This window comes from Phaethon aethereus (genome assembly GCF_964289735.1).
Source record: "Phaethon aethereus genome assembly, chromosome: 12".
Lineage (NCBI taxonomy): Eukaryota > Metazoa > Chordata > Aves > Phaethontiformes > Phaethontidae > Phaethon > Phaethon aethereus.
Genome location: NC_138588.1, coordinates 13,246,147 through 13,263,952, shown reverse-complemented (window position 1 = coordinate 13,263,952; position 17,806 = coordinate 13,246,147). Strand labels below are relative to the sequence as shown.

Sequence of the window (17,806 nt, the reverse complement as noted above, 5' to 3'; positions counted from 1 at the left end):
ACTTGTAGAGCCACAGTGCTTATTAAGTGACTGACAATTGTCAGAACCCTTACAATACACTTAATAAATTCAGCTTGTGGGTTACTGAGCAATAACCCCACCTATGACTGACTGTACTGGGTTTGATTCTTTGCTTTTACAACACAGTACATGCATTTCCACCCCAGGGATCCTTATGGGCATACTCAAAATAAACCTGTTGTGTTTTGTTGTTGGTTTGTGTGTTGTTTTTTTTTTTTTTTAAATCTTTTCCCCCATAATACTTAATGCTGCAGTAACTGCTTTAAAAGGAAACGGACTGTTTCCTTTCCACAGTGCATATTACCATGATTTTAGCTACTTAAAGGGACATTATATAAAAACAGGATTAGCTCACATAACGCTACAGAATGCCAAAAATGCCTGAAGGTACATTGAAAGCATTGGGAAGAACCCTCATTTTCAGGGTGCCGTCTGCTCCACAGGAGAAGATACGATTACCTTGCACAGTTTCAATCTGGGTGACACCAGCACCAATATTTCTGAAAATGGACTGCTTAGCATGTTCATTTTTAAATGAATGAATTAAATTATAGCCAGTCAGTCTCCACACCTGTATCAAAAGAATGACAAAAGAAGATGAAAATTAGGATTTGTATTCTTTCCCTAATGTTTCAGATTCCTGGCTCTTCTAAGCCCTATTCAGCAAAGATAAAGGGTATTTTTTGTGGTCCATTAGCAACAATTACATCAAGTCCAAGAGTCTTGAGAGGCTCCTGCTGAAGTATAAGGCAAGACAGAATAAAGATACTTTAGTGTGGACCAGCTGGTTACTCAGCAGGCTGAAGGTGCCTGTGTTACTTGATCTGTAGTGCCCCTCCCAGCTCCCCTCCCTGGCCCACTGAAAGCTGCAGAAATGGACAGGTTTCATTTTTATCCAAGATGACTACTGTCAGCTTTCCAGCAGCTGGAAATGCTTTTCAGCTAAGGAATGCTGCAGAGAGTAAGCTGCATGATTAATAAGCATGCCAAGTGGTAGCACAGCTGTCTGATGTGTCTGTTTTGTCCCAAGTTGCAAGAGCCCTCATCAAGACCAGGACAAGAAATGTGCAGAGGCATAGAAAGCACCTACTAAACAGTATGCAGTCCAGCTAAAAGGAAAGAAACTGTATTCCCCTTCTCTTCACCATGTTCTTGTATTTCCTTCCTTTTAGTATTCAGGAAATAAGCCCTCTAAAACAGGGACTGTATTTCTGTTTTGAGTTTTGTTATTGTTGTTGTTTGTTTCTTATTACTCTGACACATCAATAGCTGTCTGGGGCTACAGCATCAAGAGAAAAAACAGAACTTGGTGTTACAGAAACTTTACAGGATGCTGAAGTTACTGAGTGCCCCTGTATTACAGAGAAATTGATCTAAAGACCAACCCAGAATATTTTTAAGACAGAAAAACAAAGGTAAGGTTTCAGAATCATGCACTTTGCTTTATCCACTTAAAATGCAGTCACACAACCTTAAACAGACTGTTTAACCTTCTTTAGAAGAGAACAAAACCTCCTTGCTTTAGAAGGGTATTAGTATATTTCAGTTTACATTATCAAGGCAAGGCAAGCATCCTGCATATCAAATGTAGGTTTGGGTTTTTTGGGTTTGTTTTTGTTTTGTTACCACATTCATCTGGCTATTTACAGCATGTTGATCAACATATGCCAATACACTATGTCAGCTAAATACTCTCCTATACAACTCTGCTCCTCCGATACCTTACCTTCATGTTACCTTCTGCTGAGCCTGAAACAAAATAGTCCTCAGAAGGATCCAGTGCCAGGGCCTTAACAGCTGATTCATGTGCTTGGAAGGTGTAAAGGATTTGCCTCTGTCTGATGTCAAAGATGCAGATATATCCCTTCCTACCACCAGAAATTAGCAGTTGATGTTTAGGTGCATACTGAAGTACTGTGGCACCGTGATCGTGACAAGTGAAGGCTGAAGAAGGAGGACGTCAGAATTTAATAGATTTGAAACTGTAAGTAGCTTCCACTCTTAAAATGCATTTCTTCTATAAATTTTTATCTGAATATTTTCTAACTTGACAGATACATTCCTTTGTATGGGTAATATCATATCAGCTGACAGCTTTTTGCTCTCATAAGAGCTATATAAGAGCTAATGTACAAGAAAGTATGATATGCAGTCTGATTTATTTTAGAATACAAGCACATACCTGAATTTGAAAAATTGAGAAAACATAAAATTCATCATATTAAGTTCAATTAAGTTCCTGAGTTAAAAAAATAGTATAGCTGAACTAAAAAATTAAATTTAATTACCCTGTAGATATGTATTATTATATTCTAGTTTCCTAACCTATTTTTCATAGGAGCCGTAATTCAATTTCTTTAAAACGAGGCTGAACTTCTGTGACATCTACTAGTTTTAAAATATGAATCTCAGAAGGCACCTATTGCTTATTCAAGTACTGCAGTTGTTTGCAGATGTTTATGATGGTTGAATTTGCTCTTTTAAAAGCCCATGGTATTATATTTGGATTTGTATGTATTTTTCTTTCATAGCGTAACATGACAGAACTTTGCTTTAGTTCGTTACATAAAGATGAAATCATTTAACTTGGTCAAATAGTGACAAACATCTTTTTAAGAATCCAGTCTAAGTGCTAGAAGACAAGGACAGTAGGCAGAAGGAGTCGCTTCTACTATTACCCACAGTTGTCTCTTCCTCTGTACTTTAACAGAGTACTGGATATATTAATGCAGTGCCAGTTTAAGTGAAAGCCTGCATACTCGTAAGAGTTCAATAATGCAGCCTTAATTAGTTAGCTGTTAATTTTTTTTTCAGGACTGTACTCAAATATTTCAGACTTTATTGTCACAAAACCAGCATTGTATATGACCTTCTTTATTCATTTTTTTCTATATACAGCAGATTAACATCATGCTAGAAACTGTATAGTACCAGTTCTGGTGCATGTATTAGTGTGCAACACACATTGAGACCAGTTCCCCAGTGCAAATTTTCCCCTTGCCCCAAATGCATTCACATGCTGTATTTCTTTAGTCAGTAAGTAGTAGAGGTTTAATTTTCACGGCAGGACTTACCGTGTATAAGACTGTTACCAGATGAAACCAAAGTGTCCCAGAGGCATACGTTTCTGAGAGGGGAAAAAAATGTCATTATGGCCTGTTGCTAAGTGACATGTGGGGTGACATGACTCAGAAGGTGTTCACGTTTTATGTCAAAGCCTAGAAGGTAGAACTGAACAAGGAGCCCTTGAATCTCTGTAGTCATTAGAGAGCAATGCAGATTTGCAAAATATGCTCTTTATGCTTCTTAGTGGAACTACACTTTCTACTTTTAAGATGTGTACTAGTCCTAAGTTGTACCAAGAAATTATAGAAATTGTGGGGTTTATTTTCCAGAGAAAGAGAAGAACTATCTTGCCTTTGCTGAACATATTTTATACCCCCAGCAACAGTATTACATCAAACTAGTTGCCTTCTGGAATACACCTTGAAAAAACTGGTTAACTGTTGAACACTCCTCACAAAAGCTAAATTTGGGGAACAAATGACTGAAGGAATGATGTTCAAAGAAATCATCTGGCATGTTCAAGCTGTAACAAAGCTTAGAACACTGAACCTTAGTGTGTCAGCCACACATTAATGCACGAGATCCAGTGAGTTAATGGAGATAAAAAGGTAGCTTTGGTGAAATTCCTCATTGTTTCTTTAAACACACCTGTTATCATTGGACTGTCCCGATGTAGCAACTAGACTTGAAGAGGTTATAAATGCAAAGTCACTTGTGGTTTTACTGTGGCACTGCCAAGTCTATTAAAAACAAAACAAAAAAGATGCAATCTTACCAGTTGTAGTCTGCATCAAAAGTTGCTATCAGTCTGATGTCACTGATAGCATAACACAAAGCAGTCTTTTAAACAAAGTTTAAAAACTGGTGGATAATGCTGTTTGAAGCCTCAGAGAATGGAACAATGGATCAAAAATCCAGTATAAAATAAAAAGATACAAAATAAGTGAACTATAACAAACCCACAATATAGTGTATCACGATAGCCTGAATTTCAAATTAAGCACGGTCTTCATGCAGTTAAGAAGCAGTGAAAAGAATTGAAGAGTGTATTTTTACTAAGTCTTGGGGTTGTAAAGTTGTTACTGTCAGCTTTGATTTTTAATTCAGTCAAGGGTAACGCTGAAGTAGTATTTGTAATTACATTGCAGCTTATGGTTTCTGTACAATTAGTTTTCCAAAGATATATCATTGAAACTCTACAGTTATTTTGACAAAGTATGCTAATTAAAAAGTAGCAAAATCAAAAATGTCTCGGTGAAACTCTTATGCTCTTGGCCTGTCTGAAGTCTCAAAGACTTAACTTTCCTCTATAAAAAGGAAAAAAAAAAATTCTGTTTACTCACCAGATAGGGCTTAGGATTTGAGGTGGTTTGGTTTACTTGCCAAATACTTAGAAATCCTTCACCATCAGCAACACCACACTGCAAGGAACAAACTGTATTTATTAGCATAACATACTGGCTACTGGACACTTACTTCATGACAGTAAACTTAGGCTGACTTCAGGAAAAAACCCACCTAAAACACTATTGCCTGCACATTAAACATCAACAACGATTGTCGGGTACAAAACAGTAGTTTAGAAGCCAAGTGAGTTCAGTACTAACTGTTTAATGATTGATGTTCTCCTACATACCTAACTTTTCTGGACATGGAGGCTTTTTAAGTGTGGAAGCTTATCTTTTAAATCATAATTTTAAATGCTAAAGCTTACAGAGGCATCATTACTCCATGACTACTTGAAAATGCTTAGTGAAGGAAGCTGCATGGCAGCATACCGTAAAAGCATAGTAAGAACAATTATAGGAGGACTGTACTATAATTGTGAATGGTAAAATGAGTTATATTTGTTAATCAAAATGCATAACAATTAATAATGTATATTCTATACAACATATTCTATACCTATAAACATTTTACAAAATGTTTTTAGAAATATTTAGAATTAGTTTTTGTATTTTCTCCTTTTCGTCAGGTTTCACAAGTCCTGCCTGAGTGACCTCCATGTGAAGCAGTGGGGACAACTGGTACATCTTAATTTCTTTCTTAAAATTGATTCCCATGTGATGTTAAGATTGCAATATCTCAAAATATAATAAAAACACTAATAATTTAAAAAGTTTAAATGAGATTTTATGCTACCCAAAAATAGGTATTCTGGGAGATACTTTATATTTCCAGCTATTTCTAAATGTTGAGCTTTTGCTGTTATATAGCTATCTTACAGTCATTTCCAAACTCCTTTAATTCACTTTTTATGGCTCTGAACTATAATGAAGTTTGTCAGTAAAATGCAGACAAGACCTGCTAAAATAACAGAATGGGCAACATGAAAAACTGGAGAGGTGGGTATTTTTCTCAATTTCTTTCTTTGCCCACTCTGTTTTCTGCATCTCATATACCTCACAGCGTCATTTCTGGCCAAAGTGTATGGCTATTTTATACTCTTTCTGCTCTCCGCTGTACTGCAGTATACTTACATTTTCAAACTAAGAGGCTGTATTGCATTCTGTCAAAACTTTATCTTGGCCAGAATGCAAAGCGTGAAGCACTTCTTGAAGACCTGATGACCTAGACTGATACAAGTTTGCTTCTACAAAATAAGTAAGCTCAATTTTTTTTAATGTTTAATTTTAGAAAGGCCGTCATATGGGAACGCAGATTTCAGAACAGGGAGAACAAAAAGTCTGAAAATGTGGCAAATGTGATATAGGATAGCAGGGTGAAGCTGACAGAAGAGAAAGGAGAATAAGGGTTAATTTTATTAGAAAGCTTACATATGTAACCAAAATGAATTATATGAGAAACTGCTTATGTGATCATTCTAGGAAATCTTCTTTTTTGGGTATTGCTAGTTAAAACTGTTTCAGTGGTCAGAGTGCAACCAAATGTTTCCTTATGGATAATAATAAAAAATCCTAAATGTTGTACTTACCTTATTGCCCTGGGAATTGAAATACATTCTTGTAACTCTGGCATTCCCAGCTTGCCGGAAGCATACCAATTGCTGTGGCCTTGTCCACTCAAACATTCGAACACTACCATCTTGTGCTCCTGTAAGATCTAAGATTAAAAGATAGATGTTCATTAATACTACAGTATTTTATAGAAAATAATCTTCTCTGTACTAGTAAGTGTGATTCACTTACAATACTGATGGACTGGATGTGAAGCCATTCTCTTGACGTTATTCAGATTTCTTTTAATAAGCTTCATATGAAACAAATAAAAATTAAAATAATTTTGAAAAAAGACACAAACACACTTCAATTTTGTTTATACTACTACATAGTGAGTGTCCCCCAGTTAAGCTAACATTATTTGCATCTAATGATGTTTAGTTGCAGTATAGTAATTAAAGCCTGTTTACAACAGCTTATTTAGACATAAAAGTTCAGGTAGTATTAATGTTATCTTCTATTATACAAATAACTTGAGCACATGCCGATGTGTAGGCTTCTGCTATTAGTCCCAATGCAAGAATTTAGTTTGGGATTGTTCTGGGTTTGGTTGGCTTTTTTGTTCATTTTTGGTTTGGACCCAGAAGCTCCAGGTCCTACATCAAAGTTCCCATAAAAAAAGACAAAAACCTGACTGTCCCATTATTTTCCATGTAACAATAATTATTTGCCACAATATACAAGCAAATGCTTAGTTTGGCTGCCTTTTTGGCTAGGTCTTGGTCATTGTAGGCCTTTTACGTCAACATTCAATTAACAGCATGATGACTAATGCAACCTAGGTCTCTGCTAAATAATACACTAAAAAAGAAACAGTCTCCTGAAGCTGCATGCAATAGAAGTACTTACCACACCAGCTCCAGTGCTAGTTTGACCACTGCCTAACCATGGCATAGATGAAGATGGTTGTATCTGGTTCACTCCAAAAGATGGTGCTGTTGACTGAGTTAGTGTTGTGGTAGAACCACGAAAGTCAATATCATCGGAACTGTAAAAGAACAGCAGTGTCCTGCTTTAAACAAATTTTCTTTGCTGCCAGTGCTGTTTGCTTATTTCACTGTCAAGATCCTAATGGCAATGGGTAGAGGAAATGATTATAATGAAACTATAAATTGATAATTCCTGCACTTAACATTGTACAAACACCTCCGTGTGCTCCAAACCTATTGTTTAACCTCAACAGATGATCATGACTGTGGTAGGTAGATGTTGAGAATACAAGCTCTCTTGAGAAGAATATTGTTGGAATATTCCTGACCTGTGTGTCTATATGTCTATCTGTTCTGTGCAATGGAGTGTGGTACAGATGAGTGCTTGCTGCAGCTGACACATTCACAGTTCTCAGCACAATAATGGAGGAGACAGTAATTCAGGCTGTTGCATTATACAGCTAGCATGAGCTACCACAACTATCCTCAACGCTGCAATGATGCAACTGCAGTGTTTTTAAGCTAGCACTTCCTTTATTAGCTTATGCACCACAGGATTTTACTTTACTGTACAGTGCAGACATGCCCAAAATACTCAAACTCCTCAAAACCTTAATTTCTCTGTGTGTAAAACAAAGACAGTAATACTCTTTTGCCTTTCCTCAATCCTTTGTAAAGCAATCTGAAATCTACTGAAGAAGAGTAATTAACTTTTTGTATGATCCACTTGTGCTTACATGGTTATTATATATGCAGCCTCACAGTAAACCACTACTCCTAATATAACCACAAAGAAACAATCCTACCTTTTAGACTCTCTGTCATATTCTTCCCCAATCCATATAAATGACTGAGCAGCCAGTAGAGCTGAAATATCAAGTTCTTGAACATCATGTGTAGATGCCAAAACAATTTCATTGCTGTTTGCCTATGCAGCACAAATAGAAAATTTATACTAACTATAATTAAGATCTTTTTATTGCACTTATTATAGTATTTGAGGCTTACCTTATTAACTGCAAATGCCATTATCATATCTGATTCTTTGTGAATGATTTTTGCTTTTCCTCCAGGGTAGCCAAGATCTGCTTCAACCTACAAAACATTTATAAGAAATTTCAATTAGCATGAAAATCCATTTTGTAGTGGTACATTCAGACTGCAAAAATCTATACAAAATTCATGCAAGAAAAGTTCAGTGGCCTCAGCATTGTTTAGGAAGCTAAACTTTAGACTTCTCTTTGGTGTTCTAAAAGCCAAAAGTTATGTTTGAGTGTAAGAAACACAAAGCTGTGTGTGCAACGCTATTTACAAGGTGTTCACTCATCTCAATTATCAGGACATCCAAAGTTAATTCACTGATTAAAAGCCTGCCACACAGACTACACAGAACATGTAGCTTCTGTTAGTCACATTAGAGAAAGAAAAGCCAGTTCCACAGAACTTTTAAGAATGTGCTAGAGGTTTGGGAGAAGCGATACTACCTTGTTTTTGTGATCTTCTGCTACGCAGTTTTGTTTGACCTGCTCCACACGATCTTCTACAGACTACATAACATCACACAGTCACAAACACAAAACACATGCACAAACAAATATAAAAAAAGAATGAAACATTCCAAACTAGATTTTAAAGGCCACTCTGTCAGTAAATGATGACAAATGTATTTTTAACTTTTCATAAAAGGCACAGAAACTAAGACAGGAATCTAAACAAACTCACTTAAAATGTAATGCCTCCTGGATGAACACAAAATGTATGATATAGTAAATAAATGGAGGAGTAGTACACACACAAACTCCATACTTACAGGAATTCTTAAAGATATTAAATAGTATACTTATTTCCAGTGGTACTTATGTGTTTGTTTAAATTTTCAGTTACAACTCATTACAATTGTAACTGGTACAATTTGTAAAGCTCCATATTATATAAGACTATATAATATTACTTTTATATGTATATATTACTCATGCATATATACATATACACAAAGTAATAGCTCATTTAAATTTATTTTTCAATATGACACACAAAAAAAGATATTATATGAACACTGAAGTTTATTTACTTATTACCCTTATTGTGAATTTCTGTTTATCAGGACAGTATTCAATACATAAAGGTAAGGTGAGACGTGTCTTTTGTAAAAACATTGAGTTTAGTTGATATTTCAATAAACAACATGAAAGTCATGTTGATTTTTTAAAAAAATCCAAACACTGTTAAATAAAGGAAAGAAAATTGCAATGCAAACGAAAAAATGTCAAGAAAAAAGAAATACTGAAAGAGACGGAGGAACAGTTATAAGTGAACTTTCTTTTTAAAAAAAGATGTTACATCCTTTGTTTACCTCACTTTGCTTTCTTTTCTTTGTGAATATATATCTTATGAAAGTATCCTGAAGCAGTTCTTGCTTCACAAGAAAATGCCAGAGCCTTTTTGCTGGAAGAGCTGAAAAATCCTTTGATCTAGATAAAACAGAAGAAAAACAGAAATTAAAAAAAGGAAGAAGCTTCAATGTAATTAAAGGTGGACCAAAAAAAAAAAAAAAAAAAAAAAAATCTAAAGACAGACACTGAATTACTTTAGATGAAATTCCAATTTGAAGAAAAAAAACCCCACCGAAGTTTAAGCTCTAATTTGTTCAAGGCAAATATCAAGAGATGCTTTTTTTTTTTTTTAAACTCACATTAGGTTACTAACTTCCAAGTACTACAGGTTAATCTGCTGACTTGCATTTATGTCTAAAGACTTGCACTCTACTAAAACAGCTTGTGTGTTGGGATTATGCTGGCTCTACAGCATGTCCTTACATGTTTCTTTCATTATTCAAAAGAATTCTTAAATATTTAGCTCATATATGAGGCAAATAAAATTCGTTGCCTCAGATTTGAGGACAAATATTTCTAGAGAAGCAGTGCATGTTTGTGAGAATATTTTAATAAAATCCTACAGCAGTATCAAACATGCAAATCCAAAGTCACAAACATGAGCAAGCCTAAAGTTGTGGTTTAGAATATTGAGAAAAACAAGCTATTTTTGAGTTGAAAACATGGTTCACTATCTGCATTTAAAGATACCTGCAAGCATGACATCAGTCTAAACCTAGGAGGATTGGCTTTACAAGGACCTTGCTATAACTTTCTCTCCTCCTGACATCTGCATGTCTAATATATAACTCTCTTCTTTTGTTGTTGAGGTAGGGTGGGAGACAGCTGCTACTGGACAAATAGTAAAAGAGGTTGAACAGGGTCTTCCCAGCAGCAGCCATTGCCCTTGATTTGTAGTCCTCCAAGCTCCACTCTTTCCTTCTTATTATCCTTTCTTGCTGCAGTTCTGAAAGGTGCAGCAGAATAAGTAAAGGCTGCTGCGGGAGACAGCTTCATAAGAAGGGACAAAGGGATGTGGGAAAGTGGTTTCTGTCAAGCATTGCCTAGAGCTAACGTCTAGCCAACCTTCGTTTAGCTGTTTAGGTTGTTTAGAAATACTGTTTAGAAATACTCCTTAGTATTTCTATGATCAAAGAATGTGTTTTTGCTAGGAAAAAAAATACTTACTTGAATGGTGTGTTTTCAGGTTCGATCATTGCTTTATTGCGGAGAATAGCTGGTCCTGCACCTATGCCAAGGTCAGTAGGATAAGTATTAATGTAATTTGGTGGTGGGCCTTCAAACTGGTCCATTCTATCTTGAAGAATCTGTTCCCAGTGTTCCAAATTTTTTATTACAGCAATACCCAATGGTGATGTTACAGGCAGATCTAAACAGAAATAAAAATAAAATAAGGCTTAAAGAAAAAGATCATTTAAGCTACAGTGTGTATAAAAACCCCAGAATAATAGAGCCATCAAAAAAAAAAAAATCTTGAAAGCAAATGTACTTGTTGGTAATTGTAAAAAATAATGTGTTACATTATTTAAATTTAAAAATTAAAAAGCAGTCTGACAGAAAGCCACTTATACAGAAAACTAAAATGTAAAGCAGAATTTAACATACCAGTGAATTCCAGACCAGCAATGGGAAAGAAGTTCTTAACATTGTGCAGAACTAATTTTACCATTGTCAGATGTAGAAGAGCCCAGCTGTATGAAACAAATACATTTAGTTGTGTTAGAACAACGTTAACAGAATGTCTGCAGAATATTTTTCTTCTGCCGAATACACAGATTAGAAAAACAGTGTAGATGGTTCACTGAGGTTTGCCAGACATGTACGGAAATACTTATAGATAAACTATGCAACATAAGGGTGCCTCTGAAGGTACCTTGCTGTAACATAGTAGCCCCTTCTCTGTTTTACAAATCCTCGATTATTGTACTCTTCCGCCAGATAAACAAATGTGCATGTGTGAGCCTCTGCAAGACTGAGAATTAAGTACAAGCCCCCCGAAACACCTCCTGAAATTCTCCATGAAATCATGATGAATACAGACAAGACATTATTTGAGTTTGGCATTCGTGGCAAAAGCTTTCACTCTGAAGGAGTCTCAAAGATATTAAAGATACAAATCCTATACAGTATAGTCATAGTCCTAGTAAGGACTAATGAGAGGCTTGAAGAACATGTAAGAGAGCCATCATTTTTCTCCGTTATTATAATGCTGAGGTCATCCACTTTATTTCATTTTATCTTGCAACATTTTTATTTTAAGTGTTCTATTTAATCTGCTCCTTGTTCAAAAACTAAAGATCATGCTTGAATCAGTAGTCTAAAGCATCATTTAGAACTGACATTGTGGTACCTCATGTTCTTTCTGTCTTAAAAATGAAGAGAGTCCCCCCCCCCCCCCCCAAAAAAAAAAGAAAACCGCACAGCTTTGACTTCCTAGTCCCATTTTTTTAGGCAATTAAATGGGGAACTCTTACTGTGATAAGAATTTGTTGCTTCTGTAATCCCATTGCCACAGATATCTATCCACAGTACTAAAATTATCTGACTTAAACTGGAGGATGCAGAGGACCTGTATTTTCTTTAATTTGGAAGAAAAGGTAAGCACATGACATAATTATTCTAAAATAGTGGCAGCTTCTGCTAACCTGTAAGAATTGGCATCTTTATGTTCCTGGATCTGTACATCAGAGAGGAAAGCATCATCCTCTTCCTCATCACTGTGAATGCTTTCGTCGGAATCATATATAACACCACTGTCTGATAAAGGAAGAAATGGCTGCAATGCAAAATAAAAGTCTGCTATAAAAGCAATTTTCTGATCTCTTAATATTAAACTCTTACTTTAGTTATCACTGTCATAGAATTTAAATGACAACAACTTGACCTATAGATAGGTTTCTCTAAAACATAAACCAGCAGCAAGGGGAAAAGTGTCAATCTCTATTATTGGTAAGAGACATATTTTGAAAGTTAAGTAGTAGACTTGTAGTCAAGGCAATATCCTTTATTACAAGGATAATATTCTGCAGCTTACTATCAAGAGCACTCAAAATATTCACGCTATTTTTGTCCTTCAAAACATAACAGAGAAGAAATGTGCTTTTATGAACTGTAACTTATGTCTTCCATTCTAAATTACCTTTGCCATAAAATAGTCCCACATGCTGAGTTCTGGAGGGATAAACTTTTCTTTGTAAGAGGGTCTTTCTGCAGGTACAGGTGGTGGTACAGTGCTATCTTTTACTGGCCTTCCTGGCACTAGCATTCTCATATTAAACCGACGACGATGTTTATCCATTTCTTCTGATGGAAGAGGTGGCGCTAAATTCAGGTAATTTGAAAATCTGATATTAATATTGCATCTTTAGAAATGGCTGTATTTTATAACTGAAACAACTAAAACCATTATCATTGGTGCTAATTTCTACTGATTCGGAAATCAAAGCCAACCTAAATAAAATAAGTGTAATCATACAAAGAGTTCACTTATGACAGATTCAATAACTGTGGCATTTATACATTGGATATATCATGAGACATACATTTTATTATCTGGATTAAGTTCTCAGATGATGTAGCTTTTAAGCAAAAAGCTTTTATGATGAAAAATTTCTCAAGAAAGATTAAGAAAGAAATTAAGACATTTTGTTGAGAAATTAATACATAAAATTTCACTAAACTCTGAACTGCACAAGTAGCAGTAGTTATTCAAAATACAAGCCAAGAAACTCTCAAGATAGCAAAGAAAATTTGAATAGAGACAGGCTTTTTGACAACTGAAGTCTATTTTGAAGTGTTATGATTTAAAATGCCTTAATAGTTATCAAAATATTAATGTGGAATTTGGTTTTCGAAGTGTTATTGGCCAGGCAACACTGAAGATCACACTTACTTTATTACAAGGGAGCTAGATATTTAAAAACTTTTTTTTTTTTTTTAAAGCCACTACTAACATTCAACTATACTGGAAGTTTTTACAAACCTTCATTACCATCCTCTGAAACATCAGAAGCTGTAGCAGCTTTAGGTTAAAGGAAAACAGAATACATCTCAAATGAAGACATGACTTTACATAAAGTTATTCATATTAACATCTTGTGAAAATAACTGCCCTAAATGAATTTAAGTTTTTCCATGAATGACAAGTATCATTTCAAAATGTGCAGGGTGCCATTACCAAGGACAATCCCAAGACTAATATTTTTCTGCTTTTTAATTAATGTAACAGTTTTCTTGCCAGTAGATACTTAAAATTCTGCTTGCTTGGTTTTTATCTTTAAAAGGAAGGAAATCCCTCCTACTCTGTTACTAAAAGGTATAAAATGCAAATCATTAGCATGACCTTTAGAGAACAAAGTACCTGGAATATTTTCTGACTGCCTTCGAGGTTTTACAAGAAGTTTCACTCCTCCACCAAAAACAGCAGCCCACATTCGACTGTTCAAAGGATGGGCTGCGAGTCGAAATAATTCATTACATGAATTGGTTGCAAGGGCGTGTATAAGGAGACTCAGGTAGACAGCTACAACAGCTTCACAAAGTAGGATGTTTAACTTTGGTTGATCTTCATCTTGAGCTGAACTTAAGAGATTTATAAGTGAACTCACACCTGCAAAGAGGAAAGAGGGAAAATTCTATGCTAAATGAGTAGGAGTACAAATAGAAAAAAGGAAATGTTTCACCTCTATATTTTATGTTAAACATATACTAATAAATAGCCACGTGATACTTTTATTCAGATGAAAAATTCTGTTCACATTTTTCTTAAAATCATAAAGACCAACATTTTAAAAAGCCGCCGTTGGTCTGGGACTTCTGCATTGTACTGCTCTGCAAATACTATGGGCAATTCAGCTTGCCTATGAAATTCTTGCACGGTTTCCACAGTTGACCTCAAAATACTAAATTTATTCTTGTACATGGGGATTAGTTGTTTTGATACCTATACCAAATAAAGCATAGATGTAAGACAGTACTTTAGAAACAGCTAACAGAAATAGTTTTGCTAGGAGGCGAGGCAGACTGGAGGAAAACATTTTACGATGACAAATTATCCAGCTAGAGTTTATCCTAAAGATCATAGTCTCTTCTTCAAGCAAGATGTTTGCCATATAGAAAGTTTATTCTTACTGGTTTTGATATGTGACAAAGTTAAAGGCTGTTATTAATTTGAGAACTAAATCAGAAACACTTATCCATCATATTACAGGACAGTGAGATAATTTTGAAATGTGGAGCTGGTCCAGGGGTGCTAAAAGTAATCTTATTTTCGTCTCACCAGGCCACTGAGCAGGAGATGAGTTTGGAGTTGCATGCTCTTCAATACTTTCTGTCCTCAGTCTGCGTCGATCACTCAAAAGCAGTCCTTGATATACCATCCCTGTAAACTGATTGGCTTCTGTTTGACTGCTAAATACAAATTAATTTTTTTCTGATGAAAAAGGATTTTAGAATATTTTTGTAATAAAGTATAGTATATATACATGCTTCTCATTTTGATCAGAAAACATAACATTTTAAATTCTATAGGACTAAGTCAAGAATGTTATAATTTCACAGTATACAAAATACATTTTTGTTATTAAAACTTGAAATGTTTTCATGTGGCATTATCAGTTCTAATATGTCATGCACATAGCTCCCGATACTAAAAAGGCTTTTTCAAAACTGTTAATAATAAAATATTCTGAAGAATATTTTTTAATGTTTTAACAGCATTCTCCTCCTATTCCAGTTTGGAATATAAACTGCCTGAAACCTGACTTCAGTTAGGCTCAAATGTTTCCCCTGCACTCCTATTCAGCAATGAATGTGCTGTGGAAAACAGCATTCAAATATTTTTCAGAAGAATCCCAAGTAAGAGTGACACCAGATTTTCCTATTATTTATTGGAAAAAATCTGAATGATTGGTGTTACTTCATTTGTGTAAAACTGATCTGGCATATCAAAGCTAGTAATGTGTAAACTGTGTAAGTATCTATATCCATACACATATATTTAATCCCTTTTTTAGACACATGCATGAAGAATTTCCATTTTGGATACACAAAGTATACTCCAAATGTAGGACTGTAAGAAAACTTTCAGTTTTACCTGTAGCTGTGGCTGTCACATAGTGCTTGATAAACGGATGCAGAAAGTGAAGCTGCTAAAGAATGAAGTGTGTACACCTAAAATAAAAAGAGCCAGTAAGCTATACAGAAGTTTTATATAAAAGGTGAGTAAACCACAGTTCTTTCTAAACAGCACTGGAATGTGTTATGCAGGAATGTCGTAGTTTGAAACCAAGTGCAGGAAACAGTACCCGAGTGTTACTTTTAGTTTACAATACAGTACTTTGAAAATCACAACTGCTTGTTCAACATCATTTAATTGCAATCAAAACCTTCTAATATTATGTCAAGATCGTTAAATTTATTCTAATATAGAACTGCCACAGTGAATGAGTATACTGAAGGAGTGATTAAGTATGTTCTTTTATGATAATGAATTTGATAGAATGGTTCCTGCAAACCTTATATAACATTGCAGTTCAATGTAGCAGTAGTTGCTCAATATGCATAAAATACAAAAGTTTGTGTAATCATTCTATGATTGTTTTATCTGTAATCTCTTTTTTACCTCAGTTATGTGCTTATAAATTTCCAGAAGTCTCCAGGAGTAACAAGAATAATACTCCATTATTGCCTCAAAATGCAACAGAAATACTCCAGTTCTTAAAGAGAAGAAATGCAAGGATTTTTTTGGAAAGTCTGATGAAATTCACAGTGTGAAGAAAATGGTACTGTCAAACTTTAAAAATTGAAACTTTTTAAAATGCACCCTGTGTTCATTTCTATCTTTTCTTATCATCTTTCTATTTAATCAAATGCTAGACCTTAGATGAAAGCTATGAGTTATCTAAATAGTTGTTTTGCAGTTAGGAAGTGTCAGCTCTTCTTTCTGAATTCATGTGAAGTATGAGTTTTTAGAGTAAGAAAGATGCTTGCTGTAGCATAATGCAGGACGAAAAAGAGTCGAGTGATAGAAGAGAAAATGAGATGTAAATGAGCTTGGGTTACAGTTTTAGAAACTCAACTGCCTCATAGTGGGAGAACCCCTTTGATTTCCTAATTTTTCCCTACTTTCATTTAATCAATAGAAATTCAAATTAACTTAATGAGTACGAAATCTGATCGAAACGTACAAAAAAATTATTTAACTCCTTGCTAACTGTGTCATAGTCTCAGGCTCTTTGGCTTTTTTCCCCTCTACTTACTGAATCTGAACAGAATTTATTCGTCCCAGACTATGGAGTAAAGTAATTCACCACAATTCCTTAAAAAGCAGTACACTTGAGGAAATTTGCACTAGCGTAATGTTTATAATACTTATATTAATAGAAGGTTGTGATGTAACTTACAGTGTCTCATCTCTACTTTCATTAATCTCCCTACAGGATTTGAGCAGAATGATAATAATGAGTTAACTTACATGATCATGTTGTTTTAAGAGCCAAGAATTCACTGTTTTAGTGAACATTCATATTTGGAATAGGTTCCTGAGAATGACTAGAATTTGGATGAAAGGGCACTAATTGGATTCAAAAAGATGTCAGAAAGCAAGTGGTTAACTAGCATTTTCAGTTTGCCAGACTTGAGGGAGCAGGTCAGTATTGTGAAAGCATAAGTACTGAAAAGTTAACTCAAACCACATTTTATTTTTGCATTCTCATTCCGTTTTATAAAAAAATTGTTTAGCATTTCCTGAAAGCTTTTCATTACCTTGACATCTTCAATATTAGGATGTGGTGGTGATTTCATCTGCACAATAGTGTAAAGAATATCATGGATGTGGTTGTTTAAATACAGCACAGGATTAGCTATCACAGTTTTTGTGGATGCTATGCTTGCAGAAAGCAACGGTAGTGTTGTGGGTAATGGAAGTGGAGACTGAAGTTGTTTTACAGTTGTTTCCTGTTTAAAAGAAAAGATTGTATTTAAAATCATTGCTTTGAGGAAAAAAGTTTTTATAAAGATAATTCTACATCGTAAACGTTTTCCTCCACTGCTGTCTACTCAGTGCAGACAAGATTTTACTGTGACTGATGTCAAAAGTAAGTTCTTATTTACTATAATAACATGGATCAGACCTGATAGCCAAGTTTGCCGAAACACTTCTTGATTTAGTGCAGGAAGAGTATTTTTATGTAGTTCATTAGTGTTGGGATTGTCTATTAAGAAACACTAACTAAAAATGCACTTGCAGTAGCATGAGTTGACATAATACTCAACTGGTGTGAATTTCTCAAGTGGAAATGAACAGAATTTTTTTTATTCTTAAAAGTATGTGCTAATCCGAGTACCACCAAACCAATTACCTACTGCTCTTATTTGAAATGTGAGAAATTCAGGACTAGAGCAAGTTAAATGACTTGTCCAGTATCAGATTATCTGC

General features: G+C 34.8%; 1 protein-coding gene across 1 annotated transcript in view; it reads right to left on the bottom strand.

The window, feature by feature from the left end:
- Positions 1-216: 216 nt before the first annotated feature.
- The window catches only part of DMXL2 (Dmx like 2), a 55,688-nt gene continuing 38,098 nt past the window's right edge, over positions 217-17,806 (bottom strand). The window contains 20 exon segments of the mRNA XM_082005452.1: positions 217-592; positions 1,748-1,965; positions 3,096-3,148; positions 3,736-3,827; positions 4,431-4,508; positions 6,023-6,150; positions 6,237-6,297; positions 6,897-7,035; positions 7,783-7,904; positions 7,985-8,071; positions 8,461-8,523; positions 9,330-9,447; positions 10,537-10,738; positions 10,975-11,060; positions 12,015-12,145; positions 12,509-12,690; positions 13,730-13,978; positions 14,648-14,778; positions 15,464-15,540; positions 17,134-17,325. Of these exon segments, the coding sequence (XP_081861578.1) occupies positions 383-592; positions 1,748-1,965; positions 3,096-3,148; positions 3,736-3,827; positions 4,431-4,508; positions 6,023-6,150; positions 6,237-6,297; positions 6,897-7,035; positions 7,783-7,904; positions 7,985-8,071; positions 8,461-8,523; positions 9,330-9,447; positions 10,537-10,738; positions 10,975-11,060; positions 12,015-12,145; positions 12,509-12,690; positions 13,730-13,978; positions 14,648-14,778; positions 15,464-15,540; positions 17,134-17,325 (2,619 nt within the window). The 3' untranslated portion in view covers positions 217-382.